This window comes from Echeneis naucrates, chromosome 19 (assembly GCF_900963305.1).
Source record: "Echeneis naucrates chromosome 19, fEcheNa1.1, whole genome shotgun sequence".
Lineage (NCBI taxonomy): Eukaryota > Metazoa > Chordata > Actinopteri > Carangiformes > Echeneidae > Echeneis > Echeneis naucrates.
In genome coordinates this window covers 883316-904758 of record NC_042529.1, presented here as the reverse complement: position 1 = coordinate 904758, position 21443 = coordinate 883316, and the positions used below count along the sequence as shown (strand labels likewise).

General features: G+C 44.4%; 2 protein-coding genes across 9 annotated transcripts in view; one reads left to right on the top strand and one right to left on the bottom strand.

Moving 5' to 3' along the window:
• The window catches only part of aatkb (apoptosis-associated tyrosine kinase b), a 34351-nt gene extending 31505 nt beyond the window's left edge, over positions 1-2846 (top strand). For all 4 annotated transcript variants that reach the window (XM_029527187.1, XM_029527188.1, XM_029527189.1 and 1 more), the window contains 3 exons: positions 71-200; positions 298-489; positions 583-2846. In XM_029527187.1, coding sequence (XP_029383047.1) covers positions 71-200; positions 298-489; positions 583-611 — 351 coding nt within the window. In that variant the 3' untranslated portion in view covers positions 612-2846. The remainder of the gene's footprint in view (positions 1-70; positions 201-297; positions 490-582) is intronic.
• Positions 2847-3223: 377 nt separating this feature from the next.
• The window catches only part of baiap2b (BAR/IMD domain containing adaptor protein 2b), a 42868-nt gene continuing 24648 nt past the window's right edge, over positions 3224-21443 (bottom strand). Inside the window, exons 5-15 of one of the 5 annotated variants that reach the window (XM_029527195.1) lie at positions 21009-21080; positions 19596-19733; positions 14767-14919; positions 12746-12967; positions 12358-12562; positions 11852-12053; positions 11680-11763; positions 11372-11540; positions 9697-9734; positions 5630-5673; positions 5216-5354 (exon numbers count right to left, since the gene is read on the bottom strand). In XM_029527195.1, coding sequence (XP_029383055.1) covers positions 5646-5673; positions 9697-9734; positions 11372-11540; positions 11680-11763; positions 11852-12053; positions 12358-12562; positions 12746-12967; positions 14767-14919; positions 19596-19733; positions 21009-21080 — 1311 coding nt within the window. In that variant the 3' untranslated portion in view covers positions 5216-5354; positions 5630-5645. Of the gene's footprint in view, positions 5355-5629; positions 5674-8449; positions 8985-9696; positions 9735-11371; positions 11541-11679; positions 11764-11851; positions 12054-12357; positions 12563-12745; positions 12968-14766; positions 14920-19595; positions 19734-21008; positions 21081-21443 lie in introns of those variants that run through there. The other 4 variants (XM_029527196.1, XM_029527193.1, XM_029527192.1 and 1 more) reach the window with 4 other exon arrangements.

Below are 21443 nucleotides of genomic sequence, written 5' to 3'. Positions count from 1 at the left end.
AATCAAGTGATGCATCTTTAAGCTGCTCGGCCTCTAACGGGTGCTTTGTCTTTAACGTTTGTGGCACCAGGAAAGCCCAACTAAGGAGCTGGTTGAGCATGGCCTCCCTTTAGGAGCAGAGCATCAGAGTTCACAGAACACTCCCAACGATAGGGTCAACACCTCCGACGACTCTTCTGACGGGAACATCTCTGAAGAGAGTAAGGCCAAAAGTACATTTTCATTTTGAACAGACTTAGTCGGTGGCAGCTGACAGATTAGCAGACAGTAAACTGTGACTGTATCGTTGTCTCGCAGGTGCAGGATACGAGTGGGAGGACGACTTCTCCCTGCTGCCTCTACCAACCTCCTCAGCAGCGACCGACACCCCCCCCACCCACTCCGTCGCCAAACCAGCCGTGCAGTTCTCCCGCTTCACCGTCTCCCCCTCCAACGTGTCCCGCTTTTCCATCACGCACATCTCTGACTCTGATATGGACTCAGCAGGAGGTGGGTGGGACGGCTCATCTGTTTTCACAGCAGGGACATTTTGGTTTAAAGAACGACCTTAATCCTTCCTGCCTGTGTTCTTGTCCGTTGCAGGAAGCAGCGAGGACGGGGACAAAGAGTGACGAGCTGCGGCAGTTTACTGCCTCTCTCCGACAACAACTTGGCCTACTAGCATGACTTCTGATTTATTTTTTAACGTCAGGTTTTAGAAACACAAGACAGTGCCTCTTACCGCCTGTGGACACTTTGGAAAAGTCTGTCTTACCACAAAGTAGGACCGACCTAAGCTGTTTAGAAAACTGAGAAGATTATGGTTAATATATAAACATTTACAGAATATTAATATATACTATGTATGATGTAAAGAATCTACGAGGGCGGGGGAACTTCTAAATATTTTTCAGATTAAAGAGACAATATGGAAGGATGGGACTCTGGAAATCATCACATTTGTCCACCTCTTTCACTACTTAATTTATGATAGGGAGTATTGACGAAAGCGTGGAAGTGCCTGGACGGCTCGACCGACGCTGAGCGAAAGAGAAAACGTGTTTTTTTTTTTGGCTTTTTCGACGAAGGATCGGCACTCTGAACAGGACTGTACAGCTCCACAGGCTTTGTACTTTTTTGGACACTGATTTACTTGTCTTAATGATTATCAACAAGAATCTTTGAGGTATCACGAGTAATATGATGTTAATATTTGGGTTAATTCAGAAAAAAAGGACAGAGTGTTCGTTTTAATGGCTCCTGGCTGCCGACAGAAAGTTGTTGGTTTTTGTGTGGAAACAGCTCAACCTGGACAAACATATTTTGTGACTACACAACTGTACATCACTGTAATCGCTCTACCAAGCGCCAGCACCGACTTTAAGATTTAAAGGTTTAAAAGGTTTTTTTCCAGCTGTGCTTTGCTCTCTGGCCGATATCAGATTAAATTTTCACAGTTTAGATTTCCACAGTGACTAAAAGACTAAAAGAGATATCACCGGTGAATTGGATAAATATTTAAATTCATCTGACCTCAGCTCTGCTGGCTCTGCATCTGTCAGGATGACAGGAGGGAAATAAAAGAGAATTAGTTACCAGGTGAGATATTCAGTGCATTCACTTCAGATAAGATGTGGGGAGGGGGGTTGATGTGATGCACTCTGGGTAATGTAGTTCACACAGAACACATACAAACCACCTCAAACTGTAGCTGGGGAGGGCAGAAAAGAGAGCTGCTACTTTTTCTTGCTTTCTTTCTAACAAGCTGTCAGTAAGAGGAAGAGAAGAAAGAGTAATAACACACTAAAGAGTAAAACAAAGACAGTTTCAACAGCATACAGATCATTAATCAGAGGGGACGAATCGAAACACAGTCATAGAAATCAAATTTTACGTCGCAGGGCCAAAATACATTGGCAGTAAGACGAGCTCTTCAGTATCTGGACTGCTAGCTCTCCAACATGAGCCAACAGTTTGCGGCTCCTGGAGAACAGTTACGTGTTCACCAGTGTATGTAATAACACATTGCAATAATGCCATTCTAGAAACTACGACAGCTTCAAAACTGGTAAAAGGTCAGTTTTCGGTTCAGTCAGTCAAATCGAGCTACTTCATCACATTGATGCAAAAATCCTGTAAATCCAAAATCACCAGACAACAAAAGTGTGATCCAGCAGGATCAGTGCAATCAGGGGAGTTAAAGAACCCATTTGTGAGTTGCTATCACAAACTCGTTCCTTCGCTCACTCACACCAACTCCAACATTAACAGTGCTGCTCACAGGACGTATTATAACGTCCCATGTTGTGCACATAATGTCCAAAGCTCCTGTCAAGCGACAATCACCAACACAAGCTGCCAACAAGAAAGGCCCTTTACCAACACCACATCAGTACAGCGTCAGCCTGAACATCAAAACACAAACAGTATTAAAGTGTGAGAGAACAAACAGGATTCAACAATATTCTGCCTGGCTTTACTGTTACTGACACTGCAGCTCTACGTCGGCCACAGCAGTGTTTAACAATTCAGGTGTTACAATCTGGTTCATCAAGACGAACTGACGAAAATAGATTTAAAGGTTAAAGGAAACATTTCAAAACTTGCTGAGTCTAATTTGTCTGATCAGCTGATTGGTGTCAGGATCAGGAAATGTTATAACGCTTTGCTTTCTGTCTGTATAAACGTGAGAAGGTGGAGCCTCAAAGAATCGACCTGTGATCAACATGTAGTGTCCTCTGAGTGTTTGCTTTTGCCTCCCAGGGCTTTATTATTCCTCTGTAAGTTAGCAGCATAGATCCTCTAGACAACTGTCCGTTAATATTTTTGTATTTCGACAAAAAAAAAAAAAAAAAAAAAAAAAAAAAGACTTTTAACGTACCGGGAACATTTCAGAAAAAAAAAAACAAAAACAAAAAGAAAAAATAATATCTCTGCTGTTAAATGTTGCCAAAGAGATGTGTTGTTGTCCAGAGACGCGGTGACGGAGAGGAGGAACACAACAACAGCTTTGGCCTTGGATTAAAAAAAAGAATTCAGAAACACTGACGTCATTACTTTCTGTACCTTCTATCAAATATAAATAAAGTCTGTTTTACACATCTGACAAGCAGAATTCACTCCACGATCTTTGTTTGAGCACGAATAACTTGGCATACAACAAATAAGAGGAATACGTACAACATGAATATAAATAAGTTATTGTGTTTTTGTAGGAACAAGACGAAAACAGCAAGTGTGAGTAAATACTCCATTTTTTATTCTCCATATTAATCTGCAAAACAGACACTGTTTGTCATAACGATGCACTTTAAGTGTCGGCTGTTACATTTATACTGTGTTAGTCCTGGAACGTGGCAGAGTTACACCAGTGTAGGTTTTATTTCTTTTAAGTAGTTTTTTATAATGTTCGTATTTTAAAGAAACTGGATTTTCTTAGCAGTAGAAACTGCTGTCAGCGTGATTTAAAAAATTTATATCATGTTGTGTTTCAGACTGAGACCATAAACTCATCAGGAAAACGTTTACCGCGGAGGAGGAGGGACATTTTCCCATAGACTTCAACATAATCTCTAACCAACAGGCCACACAACAGAAGGGTGACACTGAAAACACTGCCCTCTAGTGGTGGCTGTATGTTTTCAAGTATTTCTATTAACAATAACATTATTAAAATATCTAACTTCAGAACATTTTTAAATAAAAAGAAAATAATTTTTTTTAATTGTGCGTTTATTTGTCTTTTTGTAAATGATTCAAACCTTCACTGGAAGGTTGGAGGTCTCACTTTGAATTCTCTTCATCATAATGTACATTTTGAAATGTACTTTTAATCTCTCAAAGCTTAGTTTTAATTTCATGAGCTTCTAATTGGAAAAAGGAGCTAAATTATTCTTTTAGTTCCCTGAACCAGTAAACTAAAACCAAGACAATTTGAATCCATTAGTATGTTTAATAATCATTTTTAATATCTGCACCTCATATCGACATATCGCTGATTAATTATTATTATTATTTTTTTTTAATGGCACTAAAGTAGATCGTTGCTCAGATTTTGAGCAGCTCAGCTGATTTCTATAGTAAATCAGATGGAGTGGATTTTAGTTGTCAAAGAATTTGTAAAGTTTTCATTTATTAAGAATTCCTGTTCCTGTTAAAACTATTAAAACTACACGATTATGGTGTTTCTGGAAAGACACATTTTTGTTGTTTCAAATATTTATACATCAAAGCGTAAAGATATTTCCTAAAAAGATTTTAAGAATTTTTATCCCACGAACTAAAACAAACAAACAAAAAAACTAATTTAAAGGTTCCCATGTTATTTTTTTTATTTATTATATACAGCAGGTCTGAAATGAGCCATCAGGACAGACTGTAACTTTGTGATGTCACAACAAAGAAGCCCCAATTTAGTTTCTCTTTGTTGAATCACTCAGAAAACAGGCCGGGGCAGATAAAGCCCAAACTGCCCTCCTTATGAACCTATAAAGGTGTAACTCTGATCAGTCCGCTTCCTCCTGTTGGTGTGTTAGTGAATATTTCTGCTCGTCCACTAAGAACAATATTAATCACAGAACAATAATGAATCAATGAAATCTCTGCTTATAGCCAATATTACAGAATATAACATTTCTTGTGACGATACAATTAATTACAGATCGAGTACTATGAGTAGTTTTCTTATCAGTTCGGATCTTTCTGCTCAAATTTGTCCTGCTGATACTGATTTTCTTTTCCTGGCTCTAATTTTTTCTCCATTTTCCTCCATTTTTATTCGACAGCAGCGTTGAGAAGGCAGTTTGAACAGATGAGGCTAAGAGGTGAAACGCCTGATCAGATGTGTAGCTTAACTACTGTTGAAGCCCTTTGGCTGACAAGGCCGAGGCAGGAAAGCTGTATTTTAAAAGCACGAAGACTGGATCTTTGTTTTCAAAGTGAAATAATGCTGCCGTCCTTCATTATTACCCCAAAAATGGGAGAAATGCATCTAAACAATCAGGAGCGAAGGCTGATTTTTATACTTTTCCAAGTATAAATGGGCGATCAAATACTAATTAGCTGTAGTTTTCATTTAGACGACCTCTCAGCTGAGACGGAGTGTAATTAGATAAAATTTGAGTTGATGGTTGCGTTTTATTCTTACTTTTTGCAGCACTATGTGATACTGAGGCTGATTCAGAGCGGTCAAGCTGAAGGGGTGAGGACGGTGCAGAGCTCCACCTGGTCCTCAGTACTCCTCCGGGGGGATCGAGGCCTTCTCCAGGGAGTCGTAGTGAGCTTCATCAAGCTGGTCGTCCTCCATTTCCTCCTCGTCATCAGAAAGCGGCGGCTTAGCCGGGGCCTCCACGACCGGCTCGTTGGGCGGATCGTTGCTGGAGGTAAAAGAAAAAATATATATATTTAGGTTTAATTCTGTTGACAAAATGTCATGAAAATTTAATAAAAAAAATAATGGCAGAAAAGGTCAGAAACAGCCCAAGATGAAACTGTGAGGGGACGAGTCATGCAAAACAAACAAACAAAAAAAAAATGGAGGGAATGTTAAACAGGATGTGAAGTGTGAAGTCCCGAGGTCATGTGATGATGTCAGCATGCAACAACGCACAATGAAAAACAGAAAATGACCCATGAACCACGATGAACTTACGATGACGTTTGGTCGCTCAGAAACGGGCGTAATCAGGCCCCGTACTGAAAGGCAGACACAGAATCTCCTCAAACACACATTCACACTCTACACAACACATCTGAGCTTTACACTGAAACTCAGGAGACCGTGACTGAGGCGACTGTGTTCTTTTCAATATTAAATCAGCTCATATTCAAATCTCAGCTGGTTCTTCTGACAGTCAAACAAAATACAGATTGAAACCTGCAGAAGCTGCCAGTCAGTCTCAGTTATGGTCCCGTTTTCTTCAGCTAATTCTTTAATAACTCTAATAAAAACACTTTTACATGCAGAAAACACACATCAGATCTCTACAGTCACGTGTAAATTATGACCCTTTTATGTTTATAGCACCACCCAGGGAACCAACATAAAACAGGCAGGCACACAAACACAACCCAAACCAGACGCACAATGACCCAGTAAGTACGAACATGTTGTGATGAGGACAAACACACAGTTGAGTTGAGAGAAGGTACCTGAGCGAGCAGCAGGAGGAGGAGCAGGCCGAAGGGTTTATGGGATTGGCAGGTCAGAGCAGGAAGGATGCATGTGAGTACAACTGTGCACTGACACACAAACAACACACACTCTTCTGTACATGAAACAAGGCAGGCTCAGTGGTGAGAGGTTATGGTGGGAGCCGTCGCACTTCCAGAAAATGTTGACATGAGGAAGCGACACCGAAGCTGCTGGTTAATGTGTTAAAGCAGGAAGATGGCCGCCGCTTTGTCAGCTATGAGAGAGGGAAGGTCGATTTTTTTCCTGTTTGACACAAAACTACAGACTTAAGTAAAAAAAAAAAAAAAACTTATCAGCTGAAGATTTAAGAAGCATCTTCAGCTTTACAAGTTAACAAAACAAAACAAAAAACAAAAAAAAAAACGAAGATCTTGGAAGACAAATTAAACACATTTAAACAAAAATAAATAAACAAACAACAAAAATGTTCCACTGAATAAATTTATTTTATATTCTAGTCTTAGAAATTCACCATACATTTGAGGTTGTCAGTTTTACACTGCTTGGTGCCCCCAAAGCATGCATATAGATAATAAAGTCTCTGTACAATATTTGGATGGTATGTTTTGTTTTTGACAACAAAACACCTCCAAAATAAAAGCACATCAGCGGATGCAGGAGTTATTGGCCACAGGTGGTTGGTGTGCTATCTCTGCAGCGATCATACCTTGGACTTATTTTAGTGGAAAAGAAAAAGAACTGGCAGCTTCCAGTCGTTTGCACTTGACTTTTGTCTCTAAATTCATCAAGCCAAAGACGGAAAAACAAAAAGGACGGCTGGCAAAGCAGAAGGGGGGAGACAAGTATTAGGTCAAAGACAGACGGAGAGCGAGGAGACAGCAGACAATCTCAGCAGGGACGACGTCCATTCTGACTCGTCTCCAGCTAAATCAAGATATTTTTCCCAGAGAAGACTGAAAGGAATATTTAAAGTATCTGCATCAATACATTAAAATCCAAAAACAATTTGAAGGCCCTTTGGAGACATTTTTGCAGAGCAGGGGAAAACAGGGAAGGTGCACAGATTAATCTTCACCTCCTCTCTTTGGTTCAGACAGAACTTGGCAGAGATTTTTAACTCATCAGATTTAGAAGGCGACACGAGACGGACCAAATCCTTCAGTGGACAGTTAGTTCAGACATACAGACAGCCAGACCGGCTTCTTTATTCAGCACATGTTTTACCTTCTGAACATGATGTTTTGTTTTTTCCTGTTGTTGTTGTTTTAAAAAAAATCTCTCCTTTAATTTGAAAGGGCAGGTAAAGAAGGCTGAATGAGGCTCCAACGTCAAACTGACTCATCTTCCCTTCATAAATCTGTTCACTGAATAAAACACGGCAGGGTTTGACACCAGTGTGACACAGATTAACCCGATCTGTCAACTGCTCCAGAAGGCCGACCTTTCCATAAAAATATATTATTCATGTCAGTCATTGAACACACAGCAAGAGGCACCACAAAGTGACTGAATATGGAAATAAAAAGTGGAGAAAACTGGACATTTTGGCATCATGAGCCGAACAGCAGCAATCTACTGATGCTTTTTATTCACATTTAGCTGATTATCTTTTTCAGAAAGTCCTGAAGAACAGACATTTCCATACGTCACAAAGCGTGTTTTCTATTTTCTATTTCCCTGCTGACCAATTAAAATGATACAGAACTGACAAAAAAAGATAATTATTGAAATTTAAAGGTCCCAGCTTCTGTTGTTTTTTTTTTTTTAAACATAGAGAAAGGAGCTTTGTGATGTCACAACAGTCACGGACCACCAAGTCCTGCCAAGTGCTTCCATGAAATCTGATTTTCCTTTGGACTCAGAACAGTCAACGAATCAGAAGATAAACTGATGAATGATTAAAAAAAAAAAAAAACCTTGAATATTCTTAAAAACATCAACACTTAAAAAAAAAGGGACCTTTAAAAGTTCATGTGAGGATCTGTTTTCAGGAACAGCAGAAAGTCAGAGGACCACAGGAGGCGGGTTTGTGTGTCTGAGCAGTTTGAACGTTCCACGTAGGTTTGTTCACAGAAGGTCAGAAGTATAACTTTGATAAGGTGCGTTTGTTTATGAACGGATCAGATACTGTACGGCACACATATGTACAGTCACATTCCCAACATCGTCATTTACATTAGCTGTTCACTACTCGTGATACATGACCTCTAATCTCAGAGGAATACAAAACCTCACAGCATGAAAAGGTAAAATTAGTTAAATACTGAAAGACCCAGTAAAAGTATTGATTGTAATGCTGTTTCTTTTTTTTGTTTGTTTTTTTACATTATTAAAATCCTCTTTGGGATCAACCACTTAATTTACACCCTGATTTACTGATTTCCTTTACATTGTCTTTCTGATGGAGAAGTCTGACAGATCACGTTCCTTCCCTGGGGAGATATAAACCCCAACAATATTGAAAAGAAATGTACATGCATGAAAGACAAGCAAAAGATACGTTTCCTCCCAGAAAATGTCCATCAAATGTCCCTTTTGTTCTGGTTTGGCTCGGCGAGGGTTCACCGGGAAGCCGGCGAGGCTCCCGGCTGTTAGACAGCAAAAGGCAGGAAAAGGAGTACTGTGGGGGGGTCAGGGTGAGAGGGGAGGGGGAAGGGACACACCGGGCCTCTTCCTTTCAGTGATCAGGCTCTGGGAAGGAGTTTATTGCCATAAGCAGCAGGTAGGGAGGAGGGGGAAGATGGGGGGGCAGTTGGATAGGTGCCTGTCCTACTGCATCGTCTGACGCTGAGTCTGTGCCTGTTTGTCTGTCTGTCCTCAAACTGTCGAAATCAATTTGCCCTCTGTGGAACTGTGGACAGAGAGAGGGAGAGGCTTCCAGGAGGGGGGCTCAGCACAAACAGCAGCAAACACAACCAGCACACATAACCCCCCCCCCTCAACTCAAACTGACTCCTCAGTAACTACTGCGCTGTTCATAAATTAAACTCTGGATGAGGGGTCGGGGGGGGACAAAGCTGGGTGAGCTCACAGGGATTGGGTGGGTGGGTGGGAGAAGCTGCGTGGTTGCATGTGGGGGGGGTCATGAAGAGGAGTGGGAAAGTCAAAGCAGGATATTAATGAAACAAAAAGAAAACTTAAAGTCAACTTAAGATTAATACTCAAACTAAATGAACACCAACGTGCCTTAAAGGTCAACTTTTACTGTTCGGGTCAAAATGGACAACTTACCTAATGAAATGAGTGCAAACGCAACAGGATGGAAATAACACAAAGAAAAGAACACAAAACAATATAGAAAAAAAGAAAAGGTGGCCTGTCCTGCTTGTTAAAAATGAAAAAGGTCCCAATCCCTCAACTGTCCGTCTTCAGTGGCTTCAACCTGAGATGAGTTCAGTCAATTCATTCTCTCAGAAATAAAGTATGAAATGGAGTCAGCCCCCCCAACGCTTCTTAACTGTGGGGGCTTCGACCAATTCAATATTCAGCTGGAACTGACTGAACTGGAGTCTTCAATAAAAAATATTTAAGTATAAAGTCAGAGGAAGCAGAGCGGTTCTTACCTCGTAGGGAAACGGGGCTCATACTCTTCAGCTGCCTGCTGAGGAAATGAAAGGGAGGAGAGAATTAGTACTACTTCTCAGTAGTCAGTCAGTCAATCAGTCAGTCGATCAGTCGATCAGTCAGTCAGTCGGTCGATCAGTCAGTCAATCAGTCAGTCAGTCAGTCAGTCAGTCGATCAGTCAGTCAGTCAGTCAGTCAGTCAGTCGATCAGTCAGTCAGTCAGTCAGTCGATCAGTCAGTCAGTCAGTCAGTCAGTCAGTCAGTCAGTCAGTCAGTCAGTCAGTCGGTCGATCAGTCAGTCGATCAGTCAGTCAGTCAGTCGGTCGATCAGTCAGTCAATCAGTCAGTCAGTCAGTCAGTCGGTCGATCAGTCAGTCAGTCGATCAGTCAGTCAGTCAATCAGTCAGTCGTCAGTCGATCAGTCGTCAGTCGATCAGTCAGTCGGTCGATCAGTCAGTCAATCAGTCGTCAGTCGATCAGTCAGTCAGTCAGTCAGTCAGTCAGTCAGTCAGTCAGTCGGTCGATCAGTCAGTCGATCAGTCAGTCAGTCAGTCAGTCGGTCGATCAGTCAGTCGATCAGTCAGTCAGTCAGTCAGTCAGTCAGTCAATCAGTCAGTCAGTCAGTCGATCAGTCAGTCGGTCGATCAGTCAGTCAATCAGTCAGTCAGTCAGTCAGTCGGTCAGTCGGTCAGTCGGTCGATCAGTCAGTCCATGACTGATGACTGACAGAGAAAAGGACACATCAGGTCCAAAAGCTGACACGACTCAACCGATTTAACATTTGTCACAAACGCAAACAAAAACTAAGATGAGAGATTTAATTCTAAACTGAAAGAGTAATTTAATCTGAACCAACTTTGAAAAACCACCAGATGGCAGCAAAGACTCGTGTAAGGGAGACACTGCAGCCTCAGATGGATCATCAAAAATGATGGTATGAAATTTTACATTTCAGTGAAAGAAGAATAGAAATTGTATAGTTCTCCCTCACTGATATTCCCAGTTAATGTCTTATTCGCTCAGTAATACTTTGTCATCGTTTACTGAGCTTATAAATGAAGCTGGAACATTTTCCCATAGCGTTCAACACAATCTGACCTGTTTTTACAACCAGTGGTTATGGTCAATAGATAGAATGAAGGTTTACGGTTTTGTTTTGCAGCTCTGCAGATATTTCTAAGTCTCTGCTCATGACAAAAGATTCGTCGGCCTGCCGACGGGAGGGAAACGTCTTTTGACCCGCTCATCGTGGAGTCAGTGCTTAAAGAGCCGGAAGAGCTCTCCTTAAATGTCAGCAGAGATGTTTCTGTCCTTGAACGCAGCGAGGCAGACGCACTAGTGTTTAAGTTGTTACATCACTGCTGCACAATTAAGTGTCGCCCACGAGCGGCGTCCCAGGTAGGGCGTGGGCGGGCAGCCAGGCTAATGTAGAAGGCTGTAGAGCTGGTGTTGTGTAAGTCTGGCATTCAGAAATATAAATCCCCCCCGTCTGAGCTGTGTCACATCCTCTTCAACAGGAACACGTGAAGCAGAACTGAGCGTTCATGCAGCAGAGCGTCCTTCGTACGGTGAGGTCAGAGACTCAGGTCACAGTGAGCACAGAGCCCTGATGCTTCTTTGTGCATACAAGTGTGTGTGTGTTGTCGTGTGGTTGTCTGGCAGCCCTCCCCTCACCTGTGAGAAGCCTGGCACTGCCACGCTGTAGGGGCGTTGCTGTCTGCCGTGCAGCGCGGCGGCGCTCTGTGCAGCCATACGGGAGTGCGTGCCGTACTCAGGGGCCGGCTGAGCCACGTCTTCCCTCTCCAGGAGGTTTCCTGTGCTGCTGCTCTTCCCGTGATGGAGGCTTGAAACACGAAAACATGGAAATGGTTTGTCGGTGTTTATGAGGAAGATCAGAGCTGTGCTGCTCATGATCGGTGAATTTAACTGAAATCCAGAGCTCAATCTTCATCTGATTGGCTGATGACATCACTTAGACCTACTTATGTACTCGGAGCTGTCTCATGGAGTCGCCGTCGCCGCTCTCAGCGATCAGCCTGGTGTAGGAGAAGGGAAACCAGCCGCGCCTGGAAAAGGTGGCACCACATTCATGAAGAAGTCGCTGAAAACTTTAATATGTTTAATGGAATCTAATATTTTGCCTCCTGAACTCACATCCTGGTCTTCTCGTTCTCGCCATAGTGCCAGCCGTCTCGGGCCTCGGGGACCAGCAGGGTTATGACGTCACCCTCGGCGAAGCTCAGCAGGGTGCTGTTGTCTCCGGCTGCGTGGGAGAAGATGGCCTGGACACGAGTCCTCCCGTTTCTCTCCAGCCCTGCAGCCATGGAGCTGGACCGGGGCAGAGTCCGGGTCTCCGCTGGGGGAAGACACACACTGTTAATAGGCGGTCTGCAGCAGGAGCTGGATTATGTCCTAACCCTACGACAGCTAATCTTTTTCACCAGTGAGTCAAAACAAGCAGAGGTTCATCAGTTAGAAGTGGGAGGGAGTCGGACTTTTAGTCATTTGATTCATGTTGGCGTAAAAAATACAATCTGACTCTAACTTTCCTGCAGCATCCAGTTAATAAATGCCCTCAAAGCCTGCAGACGTCGGCCGTCAGTCTCAGGATTTATGGCGCATTAAAGCGCCTTTAAGGAGGTCAGATCTGGAGTCCTTACTCAGCATGGCCTTGCTCTTGGCGGGGGCCGCCTTGCGCACAGGAAGGGTGTTGGAATAGACCTCTCCTCCGTGTCGCTGGGTCTGCGACGGGACCTTTCCCTGGGCCAGCTTGCCCTCCATCCACTGCTGGTAGTCTTCTGCTCCGTGTGCGCCGGCTGTGCCGTTCATCACCGGCATCCCTCCTTCTGCGGCTCCCATCAGCCTCTGTGAAGGCGACGAAAGGTGCAGAAAACAAACACAAATAAAACACAACATCTGCCTCTCTTTGCCTTCCTCCCATCTCATTAATACTTATGGTAAAGATAATAATGTATGTGGGTGATTCATGAAAAGACCAGATGTGACTGGAGAACAAACCGATCAGAAGCCTCAGCTGGAGGAACTGACCTGCTGTCCCAAACCCCCGCTGGCCCTGAGGGCCGCCAGCTCCGGAGGCACCGGCAGGGGTTTGACGCCGGGGATGGCCTCAGAAGACATGGGCATGCCTGGATGATGAGCCGCCGCGCCGCTCATCTGCTGGGCCAGGAACATGGCACGATCTGGCAGCTTGTTGGGCTCGGCACACGCCTGCTGCCACACGGGGATCTTCTGGGATAAAAGCTCCTTTCCCTGAAGAAGAACGGAGAGAGAGCAGGTTGAGCTCGTTCAAGAAAAGATCATAAAGATCATAAAGACGAAAAGCTTGTTTCAGACATTAAACACGTGTTGATCGGCCCAAATCTAATTGAAATATGTGAACTCAGCAGCTCTTTGCCCACATTATGTGTTATATAATAGGAGAGAAAGTGTTTGTGTGTGTATGTGACTCTAACATTAAATAATATAATATACTGTAACGGGCTGCAGAGACAATATTGCTTTAATAAATGTGAGCAGATTCACACGGCGGCTGACGGGAGGAAAACCAGAACAGGAGACATGAATCCTCTCAGAGAAGCTCCCTCCATACATTATCCAGCAGGCCGTTACACATTCACGGTCTGTGAATCAGTGAGGACGGCCTGAATCTGTGAATCCATGAAAAAAAAAGCAGGCTCCAAGGTTGTCTGGCCCCACCGAGCGTGCGTGGGCCGGAGTGTCAGGTGTCAGCAGAGTGTGGGTGGCGTGATCACAACAACTTAACAGACACAAAGACAGAAGTACGGCAAAACCACCACAAACCACAAAAACTGGACATCATGTTGTGTTGAACACTGTAAAGTAGAGACTGAGACCATAAACTCAGAGAGGAGGAACCACACTTTCCCATAGACTTCAATACAACCAGTGATGGTCGTTCATTTTGCAGTCTGCTTTAAGCTCCAATCTTCAGTTTAGTGCTGTTGTGCGTTTTTTCCTCCGTCCATCGTCCTTCATTCAGACACCGTGATGCCTTCACTGTCTGCAGTGTCTCTCCCCCCACAGACACCGTGATGCCTTCACTGTCTGCAGTGCCCCCCCCCCCCACAGACACCGTGATGCCTTCACTGTCTGCAGTGCCCCCCCCCCCCCCCCACAGACACCGTGATGCCTTCACTGTCTGCAGTGTTCCCCCCCCACAGACACCGTGATGCCTTCACTGTCTGCAGTGCCCCCCCCCCCACAGACACCGTGATGCCTTCACTGTCTGCAGTGCCCCCCCCCCCCCCCCACAGACACCGTGATGCCTTCACTGTCTGCAGTGCCCCCCCCCCCCACTGACACCGTGATGCCTTCACTGTCTGCAGTGTCCCCCCCCCCACTGACACCGTGATGCCTTCACTGTCTGCAGTGTCTCTCCCCCCCAGGCACCGTGATGCCTTCACTGTCTGCAGTGTCCCCCCCCCACAGACACCGTGATGCCTTCACTGTCTGCAGTGTCCCCCCCCCACTGACACCGTGATGCCTTCACTGTCTGCAGTGTGTCCCCCCCCCCCCCCCCACTGACACCGTGATGCCTTCACTGTCTGCAGTGTCTCTCCCCCCACTGACACCGTGATGCCTTCACTGTCTGCAGTGTGTCCCCCCCCCCCCCCCACTGACACCATGATGCCTTCACTGTCTGCAGTGTTCCCCCCCCCCCCCCACTGACACCGTGTTGCCTTCACTGTCTGCAGTGCCCCCCCCCACTGACACCGTGATGCCTTCACTGTCTGCAGTGTCTCTCCCCCCACTGACACCGTGATGCCTTCACTGTCTGCAGTGTTCCCCCCCCCCCCCCACTGACACCGTGTTGCCTTCACTGTCTGCAGTGCCCCCCCCCACTGACACCGTGATGCCTTCACTGTCTGCAGTGTCTCTCCCCCCACTGACACCGTGATGCCTTCACTGTCTGCAGTGTTCCCCCCCCCCCCCCCCCCCCCCCCCCGTGATGCCTTCACTGTCTGCAGTGTTCCCCCCCCACAGACACCGTGATGCCTTCACTGTCTGCAGTGCCCCCCCCCCCTCACCTTGTTGTGGTAGGCGCTGCTGTTCTTGGCCACGGCACACTGACGGTCCACCAGGAAGCAGTACCTCCTCCTCTCCTCGGACAGGGCGCTCTTGTAGCCCTCAGCGATGTAGTTGTCCAGCTCGCTCTGCTTGTTGCTGATGGCCTCCACAAACTGTGAGGGGGGGGGTTAGGAACGTATTCTACATTCATTACATATGAAGTGAAAGATCTGGAGCCTGGAAAACTTTAAAGGGAAACATCTGCTCTGACATGGAAGCTATCCAATTTAGAGTGTTAAAAAAAAAAAGAACCGATTCTGTCCAGATTACTTTGGATCAGAGAAAATTCAGCTGTCTTAACTCAGCTGGAACTTTCTGCCAGAATTCCATCATGATGGAGTTTTTCACCAAACCAGGCAACACAATAAAAAAAGGATTGTTCATTTAGAACGTGTCACAATACAAAGGACCTGATGTGCTCTTCCTGAACACAACGAAAAAAATATATACACAAAACACAGGCAGCTCCCAACTTTCTCCTCAGGTTCACTTATGTAATAAAAAAAACAACCACCACCAAACAAACAAACAGAAAAACACAGATTCCCACGATGTTGAGTAACGTGGAGCTGCGTTCCCAGAGTGCCAGACAGCAGCGAGGTGTTAATGATGGAGGCCGCGGCCGTTGGCAGCCTGCTTCCATCTAAGAGTCTTAAATCTTCATGTAGAAAACCAACCAGGGGTGACAAAAATACCATTTGGTGTCTGAAACTCAAGATTCCTGATGATAATGCTGCATCACACATTTGGCATTCCCAGACGTGTTGATTCAGTAATTAATGCTTTTTTCACGCATTCATCAGTAAATATTTCTAATCAGACGTGATTAACATCAGACGGGACGATATTAAAGCAGCCTCATGTTGAAATATAAATGAAGCGTCACAGTTCTTTGCTTTAACAGTTTTACTGCGGCTGTTTATTGTTTTTAAATCAAGCTTTGGTTCTATTATTTTTATTTTAACCTCTATTTTTAGCTATCCGTCTGAATATTACTTGGTGGTTTCCTTGGATGACCACAAACTGGAGGTTCGCCGTTCACGAAACTACATTTAGAACAAAGTTATCACCGTCTCGTTGCCCAGACTCTCTGAAAATCTCTTTTAGTACGTTTCACTGCTCGAGCCACATGGAGGAGCCACAGTGTCACTGCAAATATGAAATCTGTCAGCACGTCAATCAAATCCAAATGCAGTTGGAAGAGAAGCTGAAGGAAATGATGTGGCTGAATATGGTCAGCAAGAAAAAGAACAATCTCTAAGGAGAACACAACGTCCCTCATGTGGGCGCACATGCACCGATTTCACCCACGGTTAATTATCAGATGGTGACACGCCAAAGTGGCGGCAGCAGAGGGAGAAGAAGGCCGCGCATGAATCACTCGGACGGCGGAGGTGGGAAAGCTTTTCAGGTGGCCTGCGAACGAAAGCACACAGCGAGCGACTCTGTTCAGCAGATCCAGGCTGAGTTTGGGGGGAGGTGGGGGGGTTCAGACTCTGTTCTCAGATAGGACAGACACAAAACCGCACAAAAGAGAAAAGCAAAGGTGGAGTTTAAATTCCTCAACAACAGAGACACAAAAACAGCTCAGCCCCCCCCGAACATAAAGTTTTCTTCACCTCGTGATTAAACCGCATCGCTTTCTTTACCAGGCGTCAGAAAAGGTAACGTCCAGAAGGGAATATCAGTTGAACACCTTCTCTCTCTTTCTTTCCCAGGTTTTAACCTCCAGAAGTTGTTTTTAAGTATCATGGCATATTTGAATATTGCACGCAGCCTCACATAACACACTGACCCCTGCTGACCCTGGAAAGCATTTGGATAAGCTGGATAACTGACCAGGCCCCAAAAGCCCAGGCAACCTGATCCTAATCCCACATCCTGATCCTGTGTCAAAACCTGGCTTAAATCCTTCATTATTTCAGTTGATGTTGCATAAATTGGAATAAATTAGCATGTAATTTAACTACGGTGTGCTACAGGAACTGTTCTCAGTACTGACACTGCTGTTGTGTGGGAGGTTAAAAAAAAAAAAAAAAAAAAGGATTTTATAACAGGTCCCAGGGGAACACCAGCATTCACATATACATTAACATAAATGAACCCGCCACAGCTCGCTTCTTTATCTATAATTTAAGCAGTGAGGATGCAGGAGGCCTGCAGCTTTCAGGCCTCTGCTGCTCAGCTGGGCTTCGCCTGAAGAAGCTTCTTTACGGCCAAAAGCGGCTCCTGGCTTCTGCTGACTGTGAGCACATTCAGCATTTAAGACGTGTGCTGGGAGGGAGAGCTCGTGCTCCTGCGTCCAATATTTATTGACTCATTTCACTTTAAAAGGTCCAAGTCGTTGGAGCTCTCGGGCTCTGAGGCAGGTCGACCTGTAATTAAACTTAGTGAAAGTTTAAGCTGTTGTTTTCAAAATAAACCAGCACGACCAGGACGATGTAAAAAATCTGGACTGTTTTTCTACCGATCAGTATCTGAAGCTGACAAACCTGAGATGAGGGAAAACAGGAGCTGCCAAAAGGATGAAAGTAATAACAGATGCTCCACGTTGCGTGTGTGTTCAGTCACGGAGGAAGAATTAGCAGGTTTAATAAGTTTTTCTCCTCCTTTTCCTCTTTTAAGAACTGAACAACCAGTTTATTATTAATTTACTGCCAATCAAGTGACTGTTTCAGCACAATCATAATGCGTTCTGTCAATCTCTGAATTCATTTTTCTGACAGAAAGAGAAGACAATCCAGCTGGATAATGCGGTGGGCGGAAGGATGAGCGAACTAAACCTTTTTTTTCTCTGATCAGAGCGTTTATCAGAGTGTATACTGTGCTCAGACAGCAGCTCGTGCTTTATGGCCCCCGAGGGCCTCCGTCATAAATGGGTGACTTTCCATCGCCTTTAGTTTTAATGTTGACATCAATCAGGAGCAGGAAGAGCGAACGGCAATTACTTTAATATATGGGGTGTTTTTCCCCTCCTGCTCCAAAAAGGTTGTAGTGAACTGCAGCATTTCTTAATTAAAAGTTGGACAACAGAGGGATGCATGAAACGAGGGGCACCAAGGCAAACTTTAAGATCTGCACCAGCACTGCACTTCCTGTTTCCTGTTCCCGTCAGGAAGAAGACGCAACACCAACGAACCTAACTGATGAACCATTAGAAAAATAAGGCTTTAAACTCCAGGTTCTGAAGAATCCCATGAAAGCATTTCTCATCTTGTAGTTTTAAGAAAAATCTGCATTGGCACCAAAACTAAAACACAAAAACAAGACACACGAGCACACAAAGTCTCATATCCAATCAGCCATGAGAGCTCAGAGGGCCGAACGTTTCGTTCTTCCTGGATCGATTTTTGCAGCGAGTGGCCGGGTCGCCCCGTCACACTCCGGCAGCCAACTGTCGCAGCAACACTAACAATTACACAATGATTACTTCCCTGCCACCTCTGGAAGTGCTGCACAATTGGCCCTCCACCTCTGACGCCATGTTTCCTCCTCAACCTAATGAGTTAAAACCAAACAGCACCTGCAGCCCCGTTTGCCCTCCAGTGATGCCTCAGTGCTGCTGCTGCATTTCTAATATTACATTTTCCTCGTTAGCATTACTGCAGAACTGCATACACTTCCTGCTTTATCACATGACCTTTGATGCCATAAGTGCTGTCCAGGCAGAAATATGACCAACTTCAGACTTCCATCAAATACAGACTCATCCTGAGGGTCTTGTTTTATACATGCAGCTCTCTTCACGCTCTGTCTCTCCGATTGGACAGATGCATCACAGCAGCGTCTCCTGTGCAGGTTGTATAAGAGGGCCCGCCCACCATGTGTCACCACGACACCCACAGACGAGGAGACTGGCGCCGTCTCAGGTCCTCACGCCTCTGCTGAAGCAGTGACCCGTACATCAGAATAAAACGCCCCATTCACCTGATAAACATTATGCAACGCTGATGAAAGAAAAAGTGTTGAAACTTTAACCATTTAACACATCAAGGTTAAAAAGTCCATATTCTATTTAAGTATTTTATTCTAATGTTGGTAGAAGAAGATGTCGAACGAGCTGAAAGTGCATTTTATACGAGTGACCCATAAAAATAAAACAGATTTCAGGTAAAGCTTGCTGCCGTTAGACATCTGAGGAACCTCTAAGAGGAAAATAGATAAAAATATTCGTCGGGTTTAGAGCTGACTGAGCCTTTATAATGAAGCACAAATGAAACTATAAATGATTATATAAAGTGAGGTCATATTATATTAATATTATACTTCATATGGCACCATTAATTGTATTGTTGTTGACTGATGAGTTGAGCTGTTGGTTAAATATGAAACAAGATATATGATGCATTATTTTTTTTAACCTGATGTTTGTTCTGATATATATTTCCAGACAGTTTAAATCTGTGCATTTGTTGCAGTTTGAATATTTGACACGATGAGTTGGAGTCTTAACCTTCACCATCTGTGTGACCATCCCATCAGGAGGGAAGCAGCGTTTACAGAAGAACCAGTGTGGGATCAGTAAACGTTCAGACTGAAGTATAGAAACCAAGTGACGGCAGGTCGTCTGCGGCTCAGACTGGGCCGAAGCCGGTGGGATCAGGTTTTCTTGGCGCGGGCTGCAGTGGCCATGTTGTGGTGTGTTTTTTTAAAGAGTGATCTTCCAGCTGGCCGCAGAGCGAAGACATCTGCTTCAAAAACCAAAGGAGGAATATTCTGCAACGCTCAAAACATCCGACACTTCAGTCAGACGTCACACAACGTCACACACAGACACACACTGGCTGACCTGCATCTCCTTGTCTCCGTACTTGGAGGGATGTTTGCTGCCCTGGCTCTTCCTGCGCAGTTTCTTCAGCTCGGCCTGGCACTTCTCCAGACTCTCCCCTTTGCTCTTGTGCTCCATCTGGTACTTTTTCAGCGCCGCCTGGGGGGGCAGTACAAAGTCAGCAGGGACGGGGCAGCGCTCGCACGTCTCGCCGTGCACACACAAGGACAGCCTACACCGATAGACATAAATATTTATACAGTGAACTGGTGTAACACGACTAAGGACGACAGAACAACAATCATTTCTGTTCCTCCTTTTAGTGGCTTATCTCTTTTCTAGATTCTGTTCTTCATAACAATCTAATCCATTTTTATAATCATAATAAATTATAATAATAACAACAATGATAGACAGAAGAAATAATGATCAGTCACATACAGTTAAATTGAATCTGCTTCAGCCAAAGTGTTTTGGATTCATTTGGTTCAGTTCCTAAAGGTTCTACATTTGAGCATCAAATGGTCTGATTGTAATGATTGTAATGTCTAATTTGTGCATTCATCTGCATTTAAATGTATTTTTTAAATCGCTGCAGCTCTACTTTTATGTAAACTTGCTTTGGTCTAAAGTTCTTTATAAAAAGTCTCGGTGAAGGACACTGAATTTCCCTGTGACTTTGCGTCTCTGGAGAACTGAATCTGTTTTGCCTTGAAAATGTTTTTCTTCTGTGCCAAACGATCCTTTTCTACTCCTGTTTTAAGCGTGCGTATTCACAGAGGCTGCAGCGAGGCCTCTGGAGCTCATTTCAATATGAATACATCATCATTTCTGACTGTAATTATCAGAAAGCGCTGTCCAAACATGTTGGTACATCCCCGTCTAGAATGAATAAAGTGTCTTTGGGAGTGAATCCAAACTGATCTCCATTAATTAATTTGTCCATTTAATTATTTTTTTTTCCCTCCACATAAACTCATTTCCAGGCCAGGGTGGGAAGTCATTTATGAAAATGCAGCAGTTTGGAGGAAGGCCGGTGCGACATTAAGGACAGTGGATTTTGTATCTGCTGTGGTTCTGATAACTTCAGTCTCTGAAGAGGTGTCAGTGATGACACGGTCAAATAATCAATCTGCGTATGAAGAGACCTGTGAGCGAGTTTGATGCCCGTTAATCATTTATGTGCAGCTGTAGCTTCATTTCTCATCAGTGAGAAAGATTAATGGAGACCACAAACTGCGGGATGATCATAATAGAGATGCATGTTAATTTAGAAGGGAGGCCATTTTCCCATAGACTTCAAAACAATCTTGTAGTGTCAATTGACTGTGTGTAGAAGTGGACACACAAACTGATCACGTCACAACTTCCTGAGACAGAAACGGAAAAAGATTTGTTCTGAGGTGAGGTCGCCTGAAAAAAAGGGAACCTCACATTCAGGTATCGTGCATCCAGCTCCACCTTCTTCTCCAGCTCCGTCAGCAGCTCGTTGTGGAACGACTTCAGCTGCACAACACACAAAAACAAGTCAGCAAACAGGAAAGCAAAGAAACAGCTCAGAGTGAATGTGCTGTTCACAGTGTGGGGGGGTTAAAAGGACAAAGGGGAATTTGTGGTGAAATGATGTTTTATTTATTCACGACCTTCCTCCCCTCTGTCGACAATCTGCCTGATTCACAATCTGTTCGAAAAGAGCGTTGACCTCAGTGACCTTTCAGCCTCTTCCGCTCATTTTTACCAGAATATTTTCTTTAATTATCAGCAGGATATGTGCTGCAAAAGCAGGAGGTTAAATTGTGAGGGACAACACGTTCCCTGTTGAACAACAACAATATTTTGGGTTGTCATTCTCTCGAAGTTGACACCCAA